Genomic DNA, 24,012 nt, shown 5'->3' with positions numbered 1-24,012 from the left:
GTTTATTTGCTCTGCCTTAGGATTGCAAGTGTCCTGGGACAGGTGAGGGAGTGAGTGGTGAGCTGGTGGAGCTACTCGGGGAGGATATCAAATTCCAGCGAGAGACAGAGGAGAGAAGAGCACAGGAGAGCAGGGAGAGAATGGAGGGACCGTTTTCTCTTCTTGAGAGAATGCTTAACAAATAGAAAATTTATTAGCCATTCTTTATTAGCCAAGAAAAAACAGTGGGAAAAAATGGGTACATTGCAATTTTTCAATATCTTTTTTTCAATGTCACATTGTCAATGAAACAACCTAATTTCTGTAGTTTATTTTTGTGATGTAAGTTCAAAATGAAATTAATGTTGTATACATTATTCATTTTTGTAGTGTAATTTATTTGTAAATTAGCCTGAGTACTTTCTGTACATTTTGTATTTGTGTTTTGCATATTCACATGTGTAAATAAAAGAGAAGTAATTATGTACATTGTTAATTTTTTTAATGCAGCTTATAATTTTTAACAAAACATTCTTCTATACGTTTATTTTTTTTTATCCTGTAAATAACTTTTTTTTTTACACATTTAAACAAATTGTTCTATACATTGAGCCCAGCCCTGCCTCCATGTATTCTGGGGTCTTCAGGAGGTGAATCTCTTGGCGAATGGCCAGCACCTCCTCAGCGACATGGAAGACAATGCGGTGACAGTGGAACGAGGCATGTCAAACACTCTGGAGAGTGGAGACCACTCTGTATGATGTACCACTGGCCAGACAGAAAAGAAACACCGCGGTCTGGATTGTGGCACCCCATCACTGTTGCCATTCACTTCTCAGAAGATCAAGCAGCACTGTCAGGGCCTCCCTGCTCAGCTGAAAATCAGGCCGTGTGTCACAGTCATTAAGTAGAAGAAATATTGAGATACTTTAGTAAACTACTTTTAGTAACTATCGATACCATATTGGGGAAAAGCTACTAGTCATATTTATAACCTTTGCTAAAGGGATAGTTCACCCAAAAATTTAAATTTCAAACCTGGAACAACTTATGAGTAAATAATTACAGAATTTTAATTTTTGGGTGAAGTCGTGGCCTAATGGTTAGAGAGTCGGAGCAAGGCACCGAACCCCCAACTGCTCCCCGGGCGCTGCAGCATAAATGGCTGCCCACTGCTCCGGGTGTGTGTTCACGGTGTGTGTGTGTTCACTGCTGTGTGTGTGCACTTAGGATGGGTTAAATGCAGAGCACTAATTCCTAGTATGGGTAACCATACTTGGCCACATGTCACGTCACTTCACTTCAACTATCCTTTAAAGGTGCAATGTGTAATATTTACATCGATCTATTGACAGAAATGCAATATAATATACATAACTATGTTTTCAGAGGTGTATAAAGACCTTGCTTAATGAATCGTTATGCTTTTATTACCTTAGATTGAGCAATTTATATCTACATACACTGCGGGTCCCTTTACATGGAAGTCGCCGCCATGTTTCTACAGTAGCCCTAAACGGACAAACTGCTCTACACAGCGCGTTTCGTCACTTTGTTGTTCTTGCCAATAAAGCACTGACACAATGATGAACAAGTACATTAACATTCGCAATAACATCGATTTATTGAATGATTAAGTAAATATAATTCCTTAATTTACCTTTGTAAAGAAATCTCATTGCTCTCTGCTGTCTTTACCGACGACATCTTAGTCCTGTATCGGCCACTGTAGCTTCTCTAAAGGGAGGGGTGAGCGGGGGACTGAGCTCTATATACCTCACCACTAGATGCCGCTAAAATTTACACACTGCACCCTTAAGTAAAAGTATTATCTTGCATACGCTAATATAAAGGCACATCTCAAAAAAATTAGAATATCACGAAAAAGGTCAATATTTTTTGTCACAGATTCTCTATGGGGTTTTCTGAGACACTGAATTTTGGGTTTTCATTATCTGTAAGCCATAATCATCAAAATTTCAAGAAATAAAGGCTTGAAATATTTCACTCTGTGTAATGAATCTATATAATATATGGGTTTCACTTTCTGAAATGAGTGACAAAAAATATTGACCTTTTTCATGATATTCTAATTTTTTTAGATGTACCTGTACTTAAGGTATTGAGAGTAAAAGTAAAGGTATACGGTATTGTTCTGGAAAAATAATTAGTTAGGATGGTTTTGCATTAATATTACTGCTGCACTAATGTGTATGTTGCAGTTTACTTCTGAATATGTACAAGGTTATTAAATATAAAGTTGCCTACTAAATATACTGTTGGGTAGTTTAATCTACAACAATGCATCATGTTGTAAAAGACCATATTTTATAGTGTTGCTGTCTGTGAGAAAAAATAAAACTTAGTACTTCATATTTGTTCGAGAATACTTAAATGTACTTCCTTACAGTCCACCTCTGATTATTTTGAAAATGAAAGTATCAACATTTTGTCAGATTATTAACACATTTTTGCTAACTAATATCAAAGGCTGCATCTGAAGGACTCAGACCGGTCAAACAGAGCACTGTTCAGCTGTGACAGCTGCCGCTGAACATTGCGCTGTACAATGCTCTATTTTTTTTTTTATTCACAGTTTTATTTTTTCTAATCTGATCATATGATCCCCATGGTCAAGACAATAAACTATATAAAATCGCACCTTTGTCAGCATTTGAACTGCTATGTGTGTGTGTGTGTTTTGTAGTTTTTCATATGTATCTTTACATTATTCAAGTAATAAAAAAAAATTGGCTAGCTAACATTAGTATGTGGTACCAACCTCAGCCACCAGGTGCCACTATCAGTAAACATGAAACCTTAGGGTAGAGACCTGCACTCCCGTGGGAGTACCACGGGACCCAACACAACAGGGTGCGGCGCGGGACAACTCTTGATGGGTGAGTGCGGGTGCGGGCGGGAAGAGACTCGTGTGTGTGTGTGTGTGTGCAGGATGCGGGAGAATAAAATGATTCAAAATAGAAATTATCTAAACATAAAATGTCTAAACCATATAAATTGTTATTTATGTGTTGCACAAAAGCAAAAAGAACAACTAATAACATTAAAATGATTAGCATACGCAAGCTAGGCAGCGTTTCTATTTATAACACGTGTTTAAAGCAGGGTTGCGCAATGTAGCCAATCACAGACTCAGCTGTTGATTTAAGTTAGAATCCACTCACCGTAGTGCTGAACTTGTGTGCTCACGAATCGTCTCATTTTAACACACGAAGTGCAGACATTGTGAAAGATTAATTGTGCATATGTTCATTGTGTTATAACAGAGCTTTATGAGATCGCGATGAACTGAGATGTCAGCTTTTAATGATAATAAAGGAAGCGCAATCTATATAGATTACTTTTATGCGGGCGGGAGCGGGACAAAACATGAATGTCGCGGGCGGGAGTGGGACCAGATAGGCGGGACAGAATCTTGCGGGAGCGGGACTGAAAAATACATAACCTTAGGGTTATGTATATAACCTGGTTCCCTTTTGTGGGAACTTACGCTGCATCAGAAGTTTACAATGCTGTAGGAAATGTCATGAGTGTGACTGGTGTCTGAAGCATATATGCAACTACTCCAATTTTGATTGGTGCTGTGTCGCATGTTGGCATGCCGCAGAAGCTATAAAAACCACCCAAAATAAAGCAGCATTAGCATTTGCTTTTCAGCAAGTTCTCTGTGTAAACACTCTTGTTGGTGTTCTGTATAAAAAGAAAAAGCGAAAGAAATTGTGAGTGTGAAGTAGTTCAAAGTGTGTGTGCCTCCCTGGCTGCCCACGTTATTTCATGGGTGGACACTCACACAATCTTTGGGTACCCTGCTTGGTAAAAAGTAAGCTAGATGAGCACTTCCTGCAGAGCAAATCACAGCCTCCATGTTGAGGCTTACCATTCTTTCTAGATCACCACACTGAGGTGTTGAGGTTGTGGAATAAGCCTTTCTCCTCATGTGATTCCAGCCCTAATGTTTTGAATTATGATCAATTATGAGCATCAATTTTAGGGCTGAGGTAGAATGGCTATGGGGTTGCCCAGAGATGCTCTCCCCTGACGTTGCGTCGTCCCTAAAGGCCCGATGTTTAGTGATCATTGGTGGGCAAGGCATATGTGGCGGCAGGTCAGGCGGGTGCTTGTTTGCATAAAATGACCATCTTGCAAGCATACCTGCTTAAGGACCAGGACGAAGGTGGGGAGGTTGGGCCAGATGATATTAAAGAGCTGAGTCAAGCCACCGACTTGTCTCTCCATGCCACTAAAGGCTGTAATACACTACACAACTTTTAAAATCTGAACAAATTTTAAAACAATGGGCATCATACACTTACAGACTTCGTAATAGTCACAGAGGAAAAACTGGCCATCATACACTAAATGACTGAGGATCACACACTACCAAAATTTAAAGTAGTTCCGATCACAACAAACTCATGCAGAAACATGTGACTTGTTGATAGGAGACGCATGACAAATGAAAACAATGTGTTCTAAAATCGGCTCCTAATATCAAACGTTTGATATCTTCCAACTGGATGGAATCATAGTCTGAAGCAAAAAAATTGGTGTCTGTGACCATACACTACGTGACAAAATCGTGTAATGTATTCCAGCCTTAAGGAGATGGCACTGGCGGCTACGGAGAGACACCTTTGGATGAATCTATCTGGCATCAAAGAGAAGGATAAAACATTCCTCCTAGATGCCCCGCTGTCTCCTCCTGGCCTCTTCATCAATGCTGTATGTTTGGTTGTCGAGAGGATCCAGAGGTTCCTGCCGGTCAGTTGCTTCAGGACACCGAACTCAGTTCTTCATGCATACCCGAGATCAGCCTTGAGAGGCTGGCTGCCTTGGTTGATAATTGGCAGCCTGGAAACTTCTGCCAAATGTGTCTCAGTGGGTTCTGCACACAGTAGAGAAAGGGGTACAGAATCCAATTTGTTTCTCATGCACCGAGATTCAACGGGGTGTTGTGGTAATAGAATAGAAAGTGCTATCTCTCTTGGCAAAGCAATCCATAGAGCGTATTCCTCCTCCTGAAAGAGAGAGTCCAGGTTTTACAGTCGGTACTTTATAGTTCCAAAGAAGGGTGCGGGTATGCATCCCATTATAGATCTGTGTCAGTTAAACCATACTCTACTGTTGTGTGTTATGGCAGCTGCATTCAACTTGATACATTTTGGCTTTCTGTATGTGAGACCATTACAGTGGTGGCTCAGAACCAAGGGGTTTACCCCAAGAGACAACCAGTTCCGCACAATCAAGTTTATGAATCGTTGTGTCATTGAAAATCGCTAATGAACGACGCTTCCCTTACAGGATGGGTGGCTGTATTTCTAACTCTGGGGTACTTTCTCCCAGAACTCGGAGGCTACCACAACCTTGTCTGCACAGACAACACATCTGTAGTCTCATACATAAATCATCGGGGGGTCTGAGGCCACACCTTCTATGCATACTGGTGCACTAGATCCTCCTGTGGTCCCAGGGCAAACTGCTTTCCCTCAGAGCATTTTAAATCCCTGGGCACCTCAGTGTGGAAGCAGATGGCAGAGTCTGAGGCCCGGGGAATGAAGTTAATTTGGAAGAAGGTCAGCCAGGAGGAAGTAAATCTCTTCACAAAATACAACAGAGGACTTCACATGCCATTTGAACTGAGGCGCAACAGCAAGCACAAATAACACATTGTTAGATTTATGTTAGACTTGTTCACTTAACGTCTAAAATAGTTTTTACAACAGAAACATTGTGGAATGTCAGTATTTTTGTTGTGTGCCCTGAACAATACTTTTTTTCTTCTTAAAAAAAAATAAAAAATGCTTACGATCTTCTTGTCTAAAATAAAAGGAGACTACATTCTAGCTCCATGTAAGCAATTCTCCAACATTTAAATGTATTACATATCACACAAGCAAACAGGTTTCCTTTCTCTTCAGGTGAGGGTACGAGAGGGATCCTGTGCTCAAAATGGGATGAGTAATGGCAGTACTACTTTAATGGGTGTCTCTGATGAAGAGCAAAGAAAATCATACGCAGAAGTCCAGAAGCTGCGGGACATGTTGACCCACCGTGATAATGAGATCAGTATCCTTTACTCAAATTATAAATAATTAAAAATATTATTCAAATTAATGCCAATTAGTTGGTTCAAATAAAAATTAATTATGTTATATTGTTATATACCTATTGTTATATACCTGTACATACAATTGTCGATTTGTATATTTTTATATTTTCTATTTTTTATTATTTTTATTCTTTATTATCTGTGTTTTTGTCCTGTCACTGTCATTCTGTTACACTGTGGAAGCTTCGGTCACGAAAACAAATTCCTCGTATGTGTAAACATACCTGGCAATAAAGCTCATTGTGATTCTGATTCTTCTTCTGAAATAACCACTTAAAACTTTTTTTTTTCCTGTCAAACGACCCGATTTTTTTATATAGTTTGTAATACGTTTTCCTCTATTTTGTAATAATACTTAAACAAATCCTTAATCACAATTATGGCTAAGTTTCACATTTTTTGGGAAAATTTGTGTTCTTGACCACTGTATCTTCTCAACAATAATGAAAATATTTTTAATGAAAACTGAGAGATTTGTCATTCTTTTGGCATTCTGACATAGAACCCAGATGCGCTGCAGCTTGTTTGGAAGCAGAGGAATGCACACACATGCGTTGTGGTACTGTCATACCACACATAACGCACATAGAAGTCTAAAGAGAAGAGAAGAAATTGTTGAATAAAGTCGTTATTTTTGTTTTCTTTGTGCACAAAAAGTATTCTCGTACCTTCAGAAAATTACAGTTAAACCACTGATGTCACATGGACTATACTAAAATCAAGTCAAGTCACCTTTATTTATATAGTGCTTGTAACAATACCGATTGTGTCAAAGCAACTGTACAGCATTAATTAGGAAAATATTGTGTCAATGCAAAATGACAATAGTAAACACTCAATTTTCAGTTAAAGGCAGTTCATCATTGAATTCAGTGATGTCATCATCCATCTCAGTTCAGTTTAAATAGTGCACTAAGCTATTTTTGAAAAACGCTTTTGACCACAGTGTCGGACCCATAGACTGTATAAAAACATGGACGAAGTTGTTTCCATGACGTCACCCGTAGGTTTCTGAAGAGCATTTTTGAAGCCCAAAGTGAGCGACGCCGGCCATCGCCATTTTGGCAGTGCGTCACCGCACGTCACTCTCGGATAATCGAAAATAGGCAAAGAGGCATAGACTGTATAAAAACATGGACGTAGTGTCTATGACGTCACCCGTAGGTTTCTGAAGAGCATTTTTGAAGCCCAAAGTGAGCGACGCCGGCCATCGCCATTTTGGCAGTGCGTCACCGCACGTCACTCTCGGATAATCGAAAATAGGCAAAGAGGTGGGACGTGGTTGTCAAAGAGCTGGTTGTTGAAACCACGCCCGCCTAGCTAGACGGTGGTGACAGCAGCGGAAATCCACCTGTCACTCAAGTGGCCACGCCCTTAATTATGCAGATCTTTAAGGTTTATTATAATTTAAACAGATGAGTAATAAAAAAATTCACCGCCTCACAGTTGTCATGAAGGGCAAAATTAGCTATATAGACCAAAACCACTTTTTGTACCAGGCTGTAAACACATTTTTTTCTGCTGTTGGGCATTTTAACAGGGGGCATCTATGGGATTGACTCCCTTTTGGAGCCAGTCTCTAGCGGCCAGTCGATGAATTGCAGTTTAAGTCACTAACGTATTGGTTTCAAGAGAGAGACCAGAAGGTTGCCGCTTGGTTGAAGTCCCAAAACACACTCGCAGCCAATCAGCAGTAAAGGGCGTGTCTAGAAATGATAGGGAGAAGAGAGTGCTCAGTGAGTGCACAGGATGGATATTAGCAGATCGACTATAGATAGCGAGAGATGGCACGAAAAAAAGGAAAATTTCGGAGGAACAAAACATTAAAAAGAAGGGTTACGATCAGGCAAGAGGTAGGACCCGTGTAAATATCGGAGCAGCTTCCAGCAGTGGAGAGAACTCAAGGAGCGGGAAGGCCTGGACTCGGATGCCGAGGTTGCTTTGTTTCTTCTTGATAGGTGAGTTACATTGATTTTGTTTGTTCACACAACTTTTCTGTGTTGGCTTTTGCTTGAATATGCTGTGGCCGGCAAGCATAGCAGATTCTGCCATCGTCGCTGCCAGGGTTGTGTACGTACGTGTGGGGTGGTGTTATCAAAATAGGGGCGAGGTCCTGTTGGGGTATGGGCGTATTTGTTTTGGTGCTTTCAAATATCAACATCATTTGGCAAAAATAGCTTAGTGCACCTTTAACAATGTCCTTACTACATTTCTGGGCCTTGAATGTGGTAGTTCCATTGCTGTCTATGGGAGGGTCAGAAAGCTCTCGGATTTCATCAAAAATATCTTAATTTGTGTTCCGAAGATGAACGAAGGTTTTACGGGTTTGGAACGACATGAGGGTGAGTAATTAATGACAGAAATTTCATTTTTGGGTGAACTATCCCTTTAAATCCCAGTCTTCTTGAAGAAACGCGATCGAATTATATGATGAACAGATTTAATTTAGACTTTTAATTACTATATAAAAATTGACAACACATGTAGGGCATACCAAATATGGTAATCACAGAAGCTCAAATGTGATCGTCTGACAAGGAAGAATAAATCTTGGTTCTCATGCATCAAGCAAGCAATCACATCTCTTCAAAAGACTTGGATTAAACGGCTCAATTCACACAAGTTACCTTTACAATGTCTTTTGTACTTTATAATGCATAAAACCTTTGGTTGCATGGAATTGCATTAGATGGGCATGGTAGAGAATATAAAAAAAAAAGTGTATTTTGTGTTCTGAAGATTAACGAAAGTCTTGCGTCTTTAAAATGACATGAGGGTGGGTAAATGATATGTGACGTAATTTAAATTTTTTTTTATTCACAACCCCTTCAATAAAAATGCATTTTTTTCTTCAGTTGGAAAACTGTTAGACTTTCTAGGTTCCTCTTCAAACAACAGAGTTTAAAGTAGCTGCAATATTAAAGTATAATAATCAGACTATCAACCAGCTCCAAAACACCTGCCTGGAAGTTTCTAGTAATCCTGAAGACCATGATTAGCTTTTTTAAAGGTGTGTTTAATTTGGATGGGAGCTAAACTCTGCAGGACAGTGAATTTGACACCCCTGATCTATATGGTGATCTATATCTGACCTGATGATATCTTATGCTACCTAATTGAAATATAATGCTGAAGAACATGAGTGATAAAGCTTACAGTCTTATACCATATAAATCTACATACCATATAAGCACAAGTGACATCATATGACCTTTGTCATATGCGTCACATAACCCTTTGGAGTCATCTTCAGCAATATGATATTAAAAGTTCCCTTTCATAGGTTCACTTTGATGCTTCATCATTAGCTGACGCTATAGGAACACCCTCCAGGTGAAGCCTATATACAATAATGGAAATTCATTGGCTGATGGTGCTAACACTGCCCTCTGAGGCATTGCATAACAGATGCCATAAAGGGATGTGTTTGCGGCTACTTCTGTCTTGCTTAACCCAGACCACACGCGGTGTATTCTTTGAGGAGTTTGCACATTCAAGTATGAAAACTTGCGATTCAGCCCCTTTTAACTTTCCACATTCCACTTTCCACACAATGTGCTTTGAACAACCATTTTCTCACTTGTTTTTGTACAACAATGCCCTTGCAACACAGGAGTTGTGCTTTGGTTCAGTCAACCATAATGTTGTGGTTGGGAAAAGGTGTGCCCCCATGGTGCATTTTGGGCCCTTTATAATGACTCACATCCACCACATTCTCCATTTTGGGCACCTGTCCAGCTGTGTTATTTGAACAGCAGTTATCCTGGTGTTTTTTTTTTTCTTCAGACTTAGAATGGTTTAGGTTGTCTTGGGATATCTAAAAATAAAAAAAGATTTCCTGATATCAGAAGAACCACATGCAATTTATGTTGATGCATGGTAGTTTATTGTTTTCTCAGAAGTTTTGTTTAGTCTTTTGACTTTTCTTAACCAAAAAAAACCTTCACACTTCAGTTTTAACAATTTAGGGATTAGAATGGGATTGGGGGGAAAAGAAACTTTTGTATTTTGTCACTTTGTCTGTCACTTTCTTTGTGTGAGAGTGCATTCCCCCTGGTGGTTTAGTTACAAGGCCCTCATAACCACTTTCTCATAACCACATGGCAGTCTTGAAGGAACTGGGTTAAGCAATAAAAACTGACACCATCTCCAGGCAATTTATATGCTTAATGAATTGATCACCCTAGAGAGGTAATCTAGCCACTTCAGGTAAATGTACTAGGATGAACAAAGATTTTGACTGAAAAACTAAACAGAAACCGTTACTTTAACAAATATGATATGGATTTGATTTTGAACAAAATTTGATATGGATAAAGATGTGATTATGTGCATAAAATTATCCAGCTTTTATCAGATTACATGTAAACTCTGTTAATGATGTCTAGCTCAAAATGAACTCACATTTCTGTTATCGAGATGCATATTGAGTGAAAACAGTATCATGACCTCATGTGGCGAAGCAGGTTTTGCTTATAAGAACTACGGTATTAGGCATTGCACAGTGGTAAGATGGAAAGAAAATTTGAATTTGAACCATGTGATTGGCCTAATTCATTGTCAGAACATTGAGTTGCAAGTATGGATGAAAACAAAGCCCAAGCATGTTATAACACCTTTGACAAACATTTTACAAATGTTTTCTATTAATATATACACACACATAAGAGGTCATTAATGATGAATTATAGAAAATCTGTCAAAATGTCTGCATGACAGATGACTCAGTTTCATTTCAGATTTTTCCTCCTATAGAAAATATTAATGAACTTTTTGACCAGATTATAAAATACTGTATTATTATTTGTCATGTTTCTGTTCTGTGATTTTACATTTTGGTTTTCTCTGTATTTCTGTTCCCCCACATTAATTCCCTGGATAATCTGTTTCCTTAGTAATTAATTAGTCTCATTGGTTGTTAATTAGCCCTACACATGTTCTGTTTCTCCCTGATTGCATTCTCCCCTGTATTTAAGTCCTCTGTTTCCCTCAGTTCTCTGTCTGGTATTGTTTTTGTGATTTTTGTTTGTGTTGTGGATTTACGTTTGGATTACTCCTGGAATTTGCATTAAATACTCTCTTGAACTTTACTCCTTCGTCGTGCGCTTGATTAGACAGTCAACTTGTTACATTATTATTATTATTATTATTAACCTTATTATTATTATTATTATTAATTAATTAATTAATAATGATTGATTGATTTGATTGATCAAAATTAGACAGGTAATTATCAGGCAATCATCTCCAAAACTTCATAACTTGTCCCACCAGTGAATCCCACTAGTGAATTTCGTCCATTTCCACCACTGAGCACAAGCAAAAAAGCTTAAAAAAAAAAAAGCATATATATGCTATTGTCATCTGAAATGCAGGATGAGGTGGACGTGACTCAATTTATTGTGCCCAGCATGCACTATGGGGGCACATCTTTTTGTAATCATGACATTATGGTTGTGTAAACCAAAGGGTGTTTTTGCGATGAGCACGAGTGAGAAAACTGTCATGCAAAAATGCAAAAGATAAGCTATTGTCAATCGAAACAAAAAACGTGTTGATCATACCTCAGTATATGGGGCCATATGGGGCCCAGCATGCACCATGGGCGCACACCTTCTCATAACCACAACAATATTGTCGAGTGAACCAAAGCTCAACTTCTGAGTTCCCAAGACTTTGTTATGCAGAATGCAAAAACTGTTGTGTGTTCACAATACGTTTCCCATTACAACACGGGAAAATGTATAGCCTAACCTAATATGAGAGGCTCAAAATGTACAATGGGGGCACACTGTGTTGTAAGCACTATGTTGTGCTTGTGAGCACCACTACCATGCTCCAAGTGTGTTTTTAAATAATCAGCATCACAGTTGAACAATTGTCAACCAAAATGTGGAGTGTGGCAGAACCTTGAGATATAGATCTCTATATATGTAGATCTCTATAGTATATATAAATGTAAATGTACTTAATGTACTGTATACTGAGATAACCATACATTCAAGGTTTGTTTAAGCTTTAAATGAGTAGTTCACCCAAAAAAAAGTCATTATTTATTTACCCTCATGTCATTCCAAGCTTGTATGACTTTCTCAGTTTTTTTGAGTTATACCTTTGCAATAAATAGGTTTAAAACAGTCCAAATGATTTGAAAAGAAATCTGGTTCTCAAGTTCAACTCACTAATGATTTAATCACAATGGTTAACAGCGCACTGGAGAAGAATAACAACAATAAAAAATGACTGTTTTGCATTTGTTTCTTCTTGTATCACACAGGTCTCCAAGATGAAACAATTATCATTGTCATAAAATGATTATCATCCTTAATTTAAATTTCTCAGGTATATTAGTGAACATGCTTAAGAAAGAAAAGAAGAAAGGTCAAGATGTCTCCTCCCAGCTGGCCCTGTTGTACCCATTAACCAACAAATCATCCACGTCACCCACAACTAAACAGGTGGAAGAGAGTGCAAAATATGACCCCTCTAATGATTACACAAATGTTCAGCATTTGATGACCAGAAAAAGAGGTGAGTGAACACAAACCCTATATTATATATCATTCACTGACCAGGATTTGCTACATATTATGGATGCTTTTAATTGCCCAACCACTCAAAAAAAAAAAAGTGCAGATTCACTGCCACTGACTCTTAGTCAGCAGGATAATGTCAAGGAGACAGGACAAGGGGAGCACATGGCCAACACGAACAAAGACACAACCATGTGCTCAGGCACAAGACAAACAAAGAGACATTAAACAAAGACAAGACTGACAAGGCTATGCAGCTATTAAAGCAGTGTTTCTCAACCCTGGTCTTGAGCGCCCCCCAACACTGCACATTTTGTCTCCCTTATCTTACACACCCATTTCAGGTCCTGGAGTTTCTTTTAATGAGCTAATGAGTTGAATCAGGTGTGTTTGATTAGGGAGACACACAAAATGTGCAGTGCTGGGGGGCGCCCAGGACCAGGGTTGAGAAACACTGTATTAAAGAGATAGTTCACCCAAAAATGAAAATTACCCCATGATTTACTCACCCTCAAGCCATCCTAGGTGTAGATGACTTTCTTCTTTCAGACGAATCCAGTCGGAGTTATATTAAAAAATGTCCTGACTCTTACAAGCTTTATAAAGACAGTTAATTTACAATAGTCCAAAAGAAGTCCAATAAAGCATATCCATCCATCATAAAAAGTGTCCCACATGGCTCCGTGGGGTGAATAAAGGCCTCCTGTAGCGAATCAATGTGTTTTTGTAAGAAAAAAAATCCATATTTAAAATTTTATAAACAGTAATCTCTATCTTCCGCTAACTGTTGTACACGCCTTCACAATAGAACGCTGTTCCGGCAGAAGACGTAGGCGTAGCATAAGGTCTTGTGAGAATGTGCTAGTCTCGTGAGAACCAATGTTTGTTTACAGGAGCAAAGGAAGCAAAGTTTCCTTGCTTTAGCAAAGGAAAACCAGTCTCCTCTTGGCTTATATCGAAATCCTCCAACATTTTTCTTTACAAATCTTAAGGTGTGTCTCAATCAGCACCCAAGCTCTTGAATCTTGTACACAAATTCGATCACTGGTAAGTTCCCTGGCTCACTGCACATTGGGACAGTGATTACTCAATTTCTGGTGACATGACTATGTACAATGTCAACGGACAACATTGTAGAACGTCATTGCTGGAATTAATCAACAACAGACAGGACCGGTTTCGTTTTGATATTATTTTTATTCTCTTTAAACACATCATTCTGTTACATGTTCTTTCATTATTTCAGCCGAATATCAATTATAAATGTTAACTAGATTTGTTCATTACCTGTCTAGAGATATGTCTTTATGCTGAAATATACTAATAAAATGGTTTGTCTTTTCAAATCTTCTGTCACGTGTCATTATAATTATTGAGTTGGCTTGTGTGGTTTATGTTTCGCGCTTCAGAAATATGATGTAATTTCCGGTAAGGGAGCATAGTGAGCACCAATGCTCCCTAGTTTTTGCGGTGTATTGTGGGATTTTTCAGGGAGCGAACGTTCCAGTGCACTGGAAGGATTTGGCAATTGAGGCAGCCCTTAAAATGGCTGACTCCCTTATCAGTGCCCTGATTACTGAACTAGGGAGCTGATTGAGACGCACCCTTCGTTTTGTACTTCTAATTCGTGACCAGTGTTTTGTTTTGCTCTCTCCGTTGCGCATCCCCATTTGTCACTTCTCACCGGACCTTACGCTATGTCCTACATCATCCGCCAGAACGGAACGCACGTACGACAGTTAGCGGAAGCTAGAGATAACTGTTTATAAAGGTTTAAATATGGATTTTGTGATTCATTACAATATCATAATTGGATTGTTACTGAAACTATACAAGACAAAAATAAGAAAGTGCGTGATAAAGACTTGGCATGTCTGCAAAACGTCTATATTTAGTGTCTCGTCTGACACACTCATTTCATGTCTGGAGTCACTACTAATGAGCTGATAAACTGGATCAGGTGTGTTTGATTAGGGAGACATTCAAAATATGCAATTTTTTGGGTGCTCAAGGAGCAGGCGATAAAAGGGGAAAACCTTTCCCAGAGAGGACCTCTGTGGATCCATGACTATATCGAACTACAGCTGAGATCATATGTCATGCATGTGCATTGTCCACTAGGCCACCTGTCCAACATTGAGTGTTTTTTTCAGGTACTCATTGTAAAACTAGCTTTTGTTTGATTTTGTTGGTTTTGGGTTGTGAGTAAAGGATAAAAAATGTGATGTTTTTATTATTATGTGGACAAAGCTCTCTTGTAACCATCTTTATTGTCTCACATACTGTATGTGTGTTATAGAGTGAAGTGAAGCAGCAATATCAAAAGTACTTGTGAAACTTCAGTTAGAATTTTTGTTTCTTTGACAAATAATTAACAAAGAATATTGTATAGTAGGCTGCATATTACATACTGCAATTACATACTGTATGTATTTGCAAAAAAAAAAACTGATTACTGAGTTTAATACAGTTTTTGTGAGTTTCAGTCCTAGAGTTTGTAACTGAATACCATTTTATTAAATATAATGATATATATGTTGACATGCTTGAATTATCTTAGTAGAGCACATTCTCTTAACTTTTACTACTATGCACTTTTCTCTTTCAGTGCTGGAATTATCTGTGGGTCAGCAGGAGGCATTTGAAGTCTTTCTGAGTGACCATGAAGACCGTTTATCAATTGAAAATAACAGAGCTGTGTTGCAACAAAGGTCAGTGTGTGCTACAGTGCTGTTATTAAAATTATTTAATGAGATGTTTAGTTGTCCAATATGGGACACGTGGGTAAATATATTTTGTCCCCACCACTTTTTGTCAAAGTCGATTTTGATTGAAACACTTTTTGATTGAAAAACTCTTTGAAACTCTTTGAAAAAAAAATAGCTTGCTAAAGGAGATGGTCCTCACTGCAGAACACAAGATCCAGGGGGCGAGGTTGGATCCAGATCCAACTCCTCCCATATTACATATACCTGGCGCCGCATTGCGCCGGGTGTATGATAGAGCCCATAGTCTCAAATATTTCTCATGTCTCATTTTTGTCTACTTTAGGAATTTTAGGAGAAACATCTGAAATGCTGTTGATAATAAAATGAGACATATATGAGAATCACAACTATGTCTCCTGAGCTTAGGAAGAGCAACCACTGAGCAATAAGTTTTTTTCTCTGGGCAACTTACAAACCTTGTCACACACATATAGGGATTTATAAGCAATGGCATATGTGCTTAGCACTCACTTTTACTGAGTGATCCAAGAGATGTAGTAAACAGAACACTTTTTACATTTACACATTTACATTAAATATACCACTCTCATGAATGGAGTTAAGCGGGCACCCCGTGCTGTCCCCTGCAAGAAGCCGTGCTGGCTGTCTATGTCTGTGTGAAATAGCTTCATCAGGACAGTACTAAATAAAAATCAATATGCAATTTTTAAGATCCCTCTTATTTTGTGAAAACTATGAACATTGTGCTGATTATGCAAGGTGTATGTAAACTTTTGACCACAAATGTACAAGGATTTTCACATCGGCCATTTCATTTTGCAGGTTTATTGAAGCCAAAACACTTGGTGAGCAAGTTAACCAGATCAGGATCAAAGTCAGTAAGTAGTCTCTTCACCTTTTTGTAGCCAAATTTGGACTCTTGTATTAAGTACATACATTTTATGTTCAACCTATAGTTAGTGGTAGTGTGGTCTGTGTGGGTCTTGATGCCCCAGTATAGTGATGAGGACACTAAAAAGCACTATCCTTAAGATGAGACATTAAACTGAGGTCCTTACTGCTAAGGTCCCCCCCCCCCCGTTAGTTCACTAGTAACAAAAGTATCTAGCAACTAATGCTTTAACTTGGACAGCTCTAAATTCTACACAATAAATATTTCCTTCACGCAGGTTGCTGTCTGACACGTTTTTCCGGTCCCTTTTGATTGACAGGATATAATTGCCCTGATAATTGGCTGTTTTTTAAACAATCAGATGATGGCCAAAAGTGCAGATAATTGCTCTTTTTTTGTGATCAACATGTTATTGTGTTTTCTTGCTAATAGAGTCACCACTATTGACAGTAACAAAATTTCTCCAAACCATTTCAGTGTGGAGATAACTGATATAAATATATAGCAGAAATAAACAAGTATTAAGTATTTAAGCGTTCAAGTATACAGAGTTTAGCTCCAACCCTAATTAAACACACCTGAACCAGCTAATCAAGCTCTTTACTAGGCATAGAAACTTCCAGTCAGGTGTGTTGAGGCAAGTTGGCGCTAAACTGTGCAGGACACCGGCCCTCCAGGACCGAATTTGGACAGCCCTGGTATAGAGTCTAACATACATGTTGTTGGTTTAGATCAGGGGTGTCCAACCCTGCTCCTGGAGAGCTACCATCCTGCAGATTTCAGCTTTAACCCCAGTAAAACACACCTGAACCAGCTAATCAAGGTGTTCAGGGTTGCTTGATAATTACAGACAGGTGTGCTGGAGCAGGGTTGGAACTAAAGTCTGCAGGACGGTAGCTCTCCAGGGAGCAGGGTTGGACACCCCTGGTTTAGATGATTTAATGTGTTTATACAATTCTTTTTCTCCTATAGCAGAGAATGAGTGGAATTGTTCCTCAGGGGATCTATAGTGCGCTATCTGATGTGATACTTTAGCTGATGGCTGCATTGTTATAATTTTATCTCTAATAGTATCGATTTTGAAAGTAAAGAAGTAAATTTTTTTTCTTATAAAGGAGATAAAATTAAGCAGATCTAGCAGACCTTTAGTTTTGTTTTGTTCCAGCTGCGCTCCATTTTCCAGGCTGTTCTCTTTAGGGCGCAAGTGTGCTCATTATGCCACGGTGTTTGAATGTTTTCCTTAATCTTCTTCAAGTGTAAACGAGCAACCGCATCTAAAGTGCTAGAAAATAGGGAGTCCATAGTTTCTGTTACAACATCAAGTTTTTCTGAGCTATTGGATAAGCTGAGGAATTGATACAAATAAGGAAGATTATTTACAACACAGTCTTTTGTCGTAGACGTGTTGGTCGTAGAAGTTGTCATGAATTCGGTTGTGGTGCAGAATATTTTTTTATCTTCTCTCTATTAATAATAAATCAGTGGAGTGCTCCAGACAGACAATATCTATAAAATAGGACAACCATTGCAGCTTTGGCAAAGTATTAGGCTGAAACCATGAACTGATGATAGCTTTCTAAATAGCTGCTAAGCCCCAAAAGTGAGTAATTTTTTAGTTAAAGTCAAGGTTACAGAGGAATCATCATTAACATAGGTTCAGGATCAAGTGTAATTTCCAAAAGTTGTGATAAAATAGTAAAGACTTTAATTCAGAAATTCAAGATGGGCAGACATTCTCAAAATAGATGCATAAAAGCTGCCAGTTGACGCAGTTGCATTTATTACACACAGGGGATGTTACAAGTTTCATTTGAAAATGCCTAAAGGCTGTACAATGTACTCTATGGATTACTTTTTAGTTTATGAGCTAGTGGGTAGGGTTTTTGGACAAAGCTGAAAAATTTTGCCATATAGTCCCCCAGACCAAGATATCAAGATCAATTCTTTAGAGGATTTTTAAAGTTTGATTCCTGAAAATAGCACTGTCACAATGTGTTGTAGAGAGGCAGGCAGAGATTAAAATTTAAGCGACATGTTGCCAAGCATGGTGACCCATACTCTGAATTTGTGCTCTGCATTTAACCCATCCAAGTGCACACAGACAGTAGTGAACACACACACCATGAACACACACCCAGAGCAATGGGCAGCCATATTGCTGCGGTGCCCGGGGAGCAGTTGGGGGTTCGGTGCCTTGCTCAAGGGTCTCACCTCAGTCATGGTATTTGAGGGTGGAAGAGAGTGCTGATTATTCACTGCCCCCACCAACAATTCCTGCCGCACCTGAGACTCGAACCCGCAACCTTCGGGTTACAAGTCCGACTCTCTAACCATTAACACCATCTCTAACACAAAGTTTTAGTCCTTAACACAAAGTTTTTTTAGTCCAAAAACACACTGGCAAACAGGACAGGAGGCATAAACCAACACTAATATAAAACAAGACCAGACAAAGAACACAGGAAATGGAAGAACTTAAGTACTGATACAGACAAGGTAAATTAACAAGACAGAGCTGAACTAAATAACTAATCATATCAGTAACTATGACAACACAAGGCAAACAGGAAGATCAAACACAGGACCTAATGAAAACAAACTAAAAGTCCATGAAACAGTCAATCAATTTGTATGCCAGCCACAAGGAGCCAGAGGATCTCCCAATCTCTCTGGATAAGATCTGGGAAGAACAGCACAAAGACTTGGTAATCATGAAAATATTACAAACCATGGCAGAAGGTGATGTCAACCTGAAAGAACCATATGAGTTACTGGAAGACAAGCTCTACCGTAAAGCTCACCTGGCTGACAACCAGCTGCATTATCGTATGTATGTTCCTAGTAGCCTCATTCCACAGATCCTTCAGCATTATCATGCCAGCCCCTTGAGTGGTCATGGAGGAGTATATAAGACTTAAGAGAATTCAAGAAGTGGTTTACTGGCCAGGAATGTGGAGTGATGTCAAGCAGTGGGTAAGAAGATGCGTAAAATGCCAACAACTTAAGGAATGACAGTCGAAAACCTGCTAGCAAAATGCAACACATCACTGACACACACCCCAATGAAATGCTGGGTGTGGACATAGTGGGACCCTTGCCGTGTAGTTGCAGCCAAAATGAATATCTGGGTTGAGATGTTCCCCATGCGAAATGCCACTGCCCAAACAGTTGCTGCCATTTTTAGAAGGAAATTCTGACCAGGTGGGGTGTGTCTGATTTCCTGTTGTCCGATCGAGGTACACAATTTGTGTCATCTGTATTTAAGGAGGTCTACGAAAAAATTTAATGTAATGCCTAAACTGACTACAGCATACCATCCTCAGACCAATATGTCTGAGAGAATCAATCGCACCATTAAATACATGATCGCAGCATACCTTGATGAAAATCACAACAAGTGGGATCAATATTTACAATATTTAGAGCTCAGATTTGCCATCAATTCGGCTGTCCAAGAGATCAAAGGAATGACCCCAACTGAACTGCAACTTGGAAGAAAGCTGCATGGTCCAATAGACAAACTCCTCCAAGGCAAAAATCTCACACCTGATGTGCCAGTATACGATGTTGTTCATTGTTTAACCCAGCTTCAATCCAAAGCTATGGAAAACAGCCAAAAAGCTCACGCTAGACAAACAAGAAACTACAACAAACACAGAAGAGAGCTAACATTTAAAGAACAAGACCGTGTGTGGATAAGGAACTTTCCACAATCTAGCGTGAAAGCTAAATTCACTGCAAAACTAGCCAGGAAATGGAGAGGTCCTTACCGGGTAATAAAACAGCTGGGTCCACTTAATTACCGTGTGGTACTGGAGACTATGGGGGAAGATGTCCGCACAACCCATGTGTGCAATATGAAACCGTGCTACCCGACAGCCGAAGAATTAGAGCCCAAAGCAAGGAAAAACTTCTAAAAATATTCCAAGACATCTTCATTCTGATGAAGAAGAGGAGTTTCAAGGATTTTGACCCTCACCAATTTTCAACCATGAATAGTTTTTTCAGGGGAGGGGGAATGTGACTGTTTTGGGATGAACCATACAGTTTAAATTGTCTAATGCAAGAGCCAATCGGGAGAAAGACATGGAGGAACATGATCGGAAATAACTGAATAAGAGGAAGTGGAAGCAGTGAGAGAGTAGGGGAAACAGTGACGTGTTGAGTTGTGAGAGTGCAGACAACAATAGATGCTGCCGCCAAGTCGAGTAGCGAGCAAGCTGGAATCAAATGCATGTGGGTTTTGCTAAACTGAGTAGTACAGCACCAAAAGAGGGATTACTTGCTGCTCTGTCGGATCTTCCTGGCCCAGAATCTAGAATGTTTGTTCCTGATGCATACTGCGGAGCGATTGCCTGGCACGGTCGACGGAGAGTTGCCGGGTACTTAGAGCTTCCGAGATTGTCTGTTCCTATGTTTTCGACGCTGCCTACAGAACGTTGCCGGATCCACTTGCGGGCATTCTACCTCAAGGCTTACTGTTCATCGGACAAAGAGTGATTATTTGCCGCACTTTCGGATCTTCTCTCTGATTTCAATTGAGAGAGCATGTTTTCATTCCAAAGCTGCCGACTCACCTCAGGTACTCATACTCACAAACAACAAAGCACTCCTCTGCAAACATCCAAAAGCTTCCCCACGCAGACATCAGCCATTCGCACCCATTGCACACACACACACACACACACACACAGTTCCTTAACTCAAAAATTTTGCTTATTTGTTTTGTGTTCTTTGGGGGGGGTTTAATGTTAAGTTTCAATGTTTTGACTATTGAAATTGAGTATTTTCCAACATTTATTTTTTTCTTTGATCTTTTGAGATACTAACTCTTAACCCAATGAACTAATAATTACCCTGGTACACGACACACCAAGTCGGAGATAACAACGCAGGCGCCGACGTCACAAGCCAAAAACTCTGGGTTCTGGAGTTTTTGAAAATCTTCACCCTGGCAGGCGTTTTCAAAAATGTTCAGTTTCAGTGAACTGGTGCTGCGTTTGCGTGTGGACGAACGGCCTAACCGCGTAGAAAAAGCTTTGGTTTTAAAAATAACCGCGTTCGTGTGGACAGGGCCTAATAAATGAATGAGCTGTAATAAAGAACGAATCATATCTAAAGACAAACGAGAATATCAAACAGAGGAACTAATGAAAACAAGCGAAAAGTCCATGAAACAGAAACTACCTGAACATATCTGTAACAAGCACATCCTGTAATGTATGAGGGGCAACGTGTAATTATTCAGTCAGTTTCCACTGTGGAACCATGGAAGGTTGTACATCTAGCCATGTGTTTACTGACTTTAACTGAAAAGACAAATAGTACAACTTAAAATTTGGCAGTGATAAGCCACCCAAAGACTTCAAGGAGTCCAGTTTGATACAGAGTCTTTTGTTATTCTAGATCATTTTAAAGGGCATCCTCTGAAGGTCTGTGAAATAATCTTTAGGGGGAGAAAATGGCAACATGGAAAGTAGAAAATTGAGGTGCCCAAGTACATTCAAACAACAAAAAACTTCCTCTGATACTCCTCGCATGGTGGTCAAAAATAAGATTTTTTTTTCAATGAAATTAATGTACTATATTTTAGTTCAATAATGTTTTTTTATTTAATATTTTGTATTCATAGGGGATTTTATGATATTAAATTATATTCATGCTAGGGATGCACGATATTATCAGAACGTTATTGGATTTGAAAAAAATTATGCCGATAAGACGAGTAGCTCACATGTGCTTAGGGTGTGCTAGTGATAAGATCACGTCAGCAGTGTGGTCATTTTTGAAGCAAACTTTTTCCTGAATTATGATTAGATTCACTGTTTTGGATCACCACATTGAATTTGAGAATGAGGCAGTGGCATCCTCCCCCGGGTCCTAATGCCTGTCCGGTAAGGCTTTTTATTTATTTAGGGGGGTGCTGATGGCCTACTTGTAATAAAATGAAAGTAAAATACACAAATATCATTAAGATATTTGTGTTTCTGAAAAAATAAAGCAGTAATTGATATAAAAAAAAAAAAAAAAAACAAGTCTGTTTTGATTTAAAGGTCAGAAGCTATAGCTTACATTGAATAAAAATCATATACAATATGATAAAAAATATATATACAGATTTTATTCATTATGTAATATATTCTTTCAGATGGATTATGAAAACTTAAATACAGGGAGCTCTAAAAGATATTTTAGAATTTTTACAACTCTTTTGCTTTAGACTATCTATTAAAGAGTAGGTCATATGGGTTTTTGAAAAATATCTCTTTTGCAGTTTATAATGTAGCTATCCTTAAATGAGAACAGTCTGCAAAGTTGTTAATCTAAAAAGTGAATGATAAATAAAGATATTGTCTCTCAAAAGCGAGAGTCGATTCTGAATCGCCTTAACGAGTCATCATATTTTCGAATCTTTTGCCTGTTACCGGTATACGTCACTGGGTAACACATTTGCATAATCCCCGCCTGCCACGACTCTGACCTGCCCACAAACACTTCCGTTAGTTAGTGTGTTTACATCATGTCGAGAAGACGCTGTGTTCAAGGATACCACAGAAATACAATTCGAACCTTTTGTTGTGTGCTCGTCATTTTACCGAGGACTGCTTCTCTAATCTTGGCTTTTATCTTCGTCGGCTTCTAATCTTCTTAATTTGGACTAACAAGCTTTCCGAACCACAACCTGTAAGTACGATTGATAGTTATGTGTACATTTTCAATTGAGTGCTCAAAATATCAAGTTTTTGTGCTAATATGTGATGTATACCTAGTGTAGCTTTAGGTTTCCAGGTAAAGCACGATATTACAGTCTTACTGAAATTCTCTGTGAACCCACTATTTCCTAAGAATGTGTCGATTAATGTAGACTGACGTTGTTTTAATAATGACTTCTTTTAATAATAAAGAATGTAGTGTAGCGCACAGACTCTATAATCATTGTGAAATTGCTGTTTATTTTGCTGCACCGGCAGTTATAGGGTTAATGCGGGAGAGACGAGCGAGTTAGTAGGCTGGTGCACCTGTGATACAGCTGTTCTGGGTTCTGATTAAAATTTAAGACAGAGCGTCTTTTGTCTGGCGTTCTTCAAAATTACACTAGACATATTTTGGTTTACAAACTGTGTCGTTTCATCAGTCACGTTAGCATTCGGCTAACGTATCCACCATTATTGTTTCAAGTGTTTACAGTTTATCAGCTAAACTTTAGCTGTGGGCACGATTCGCTTGCATAAGTGTTTTTGTATTTTACGTCATTATTTTAAGAACGTATTGGAGCACTATATTATTTTATAATTGGCAAATGACTCTAATATTAAATGTATATTCTGAGAAAATTACAATGTTTTCTGACCTTAAACAAAACAAAACAGAAAAAAACAGCAGAGATTGATTTTAAAAGTTTTTGCTCAAACCTAAACAAAATTAAAAATTATTTGTCTATAATTTCCAGGAGAGACTTGGTGTTGTTTCAAAACAAAGGGAAATATATATCGGTATCGGCTATCAGCCAAAATGATTTGAAAAATATTGGCAAAAATCTAATATTGTGCATCCCTCTGCTGATTTTGTAAGTTTGCCCACTTACAAAGAAATGAAGGGTCTGTAATTTCTATGGTAGGTTTATTTTAACGGACAGAGACAAAATATCAACCAAATAATCCAGAAAAAAAAACTAATTATATAAAGGTTAGAAACTGATTTGCATTTCAGTGAGTGAAATAAGTATTTGATCCCCTACCAACCAGCAAG

General features: G+C 38.6%; 1 protein-coding gene across 1 annotated transcript in view; it reads left to right on the top strand.

Annotated features, from left to right (window-relative positions):
- Window positions 1-24,012, top strand: part of kif6 (kinesin family member 6) — a 185,736-nt gene that overhangs the window by 125,129 nt on the left and 36,595 nt on the right. The window contains exons 9-12 of the mRNA XM_016498319.1: window positions 5,902-6,066; window positions 12,452-12,640; window positions 15,251-15,353; window positions 16,194-16,249. Of these exons, the coding sequence (XP_016353805.1) occupies window positions 5,902-6,066; window positions 12,452-12,640; window positions 15,251-15,353; window positions 16,194-16,249 (513 nt within the window). The remainder of the gene's footprint in view (window positions 1-5,901; window positions 6,067-12,451; window positions 12,641-15,250; window positions 15,354-16,193; window positions 16,250-24,012) is intronic.

This window comes from Sinocyclocheilus anshuiensis, unplaced genomic scaffold, assembly GCF_001515605.1.
Source record: "Sinocyclocheilus anshuiensis isolate Anshui unplaced genomic scaffold, SAMN03320099.WGS_v1.1 scaffold1534, whole genome shotgun sequence".
NCBI lineage: Eukaryota > Metazoa > Chordata > Actinopteri > Cypriniformes > Cyprinidae > Sinocyclocheilus > Sinocyclocheilus anshuiensis.
This window is presented reverse-complemented; position numbering and strand designations above follow the sequence as displayed.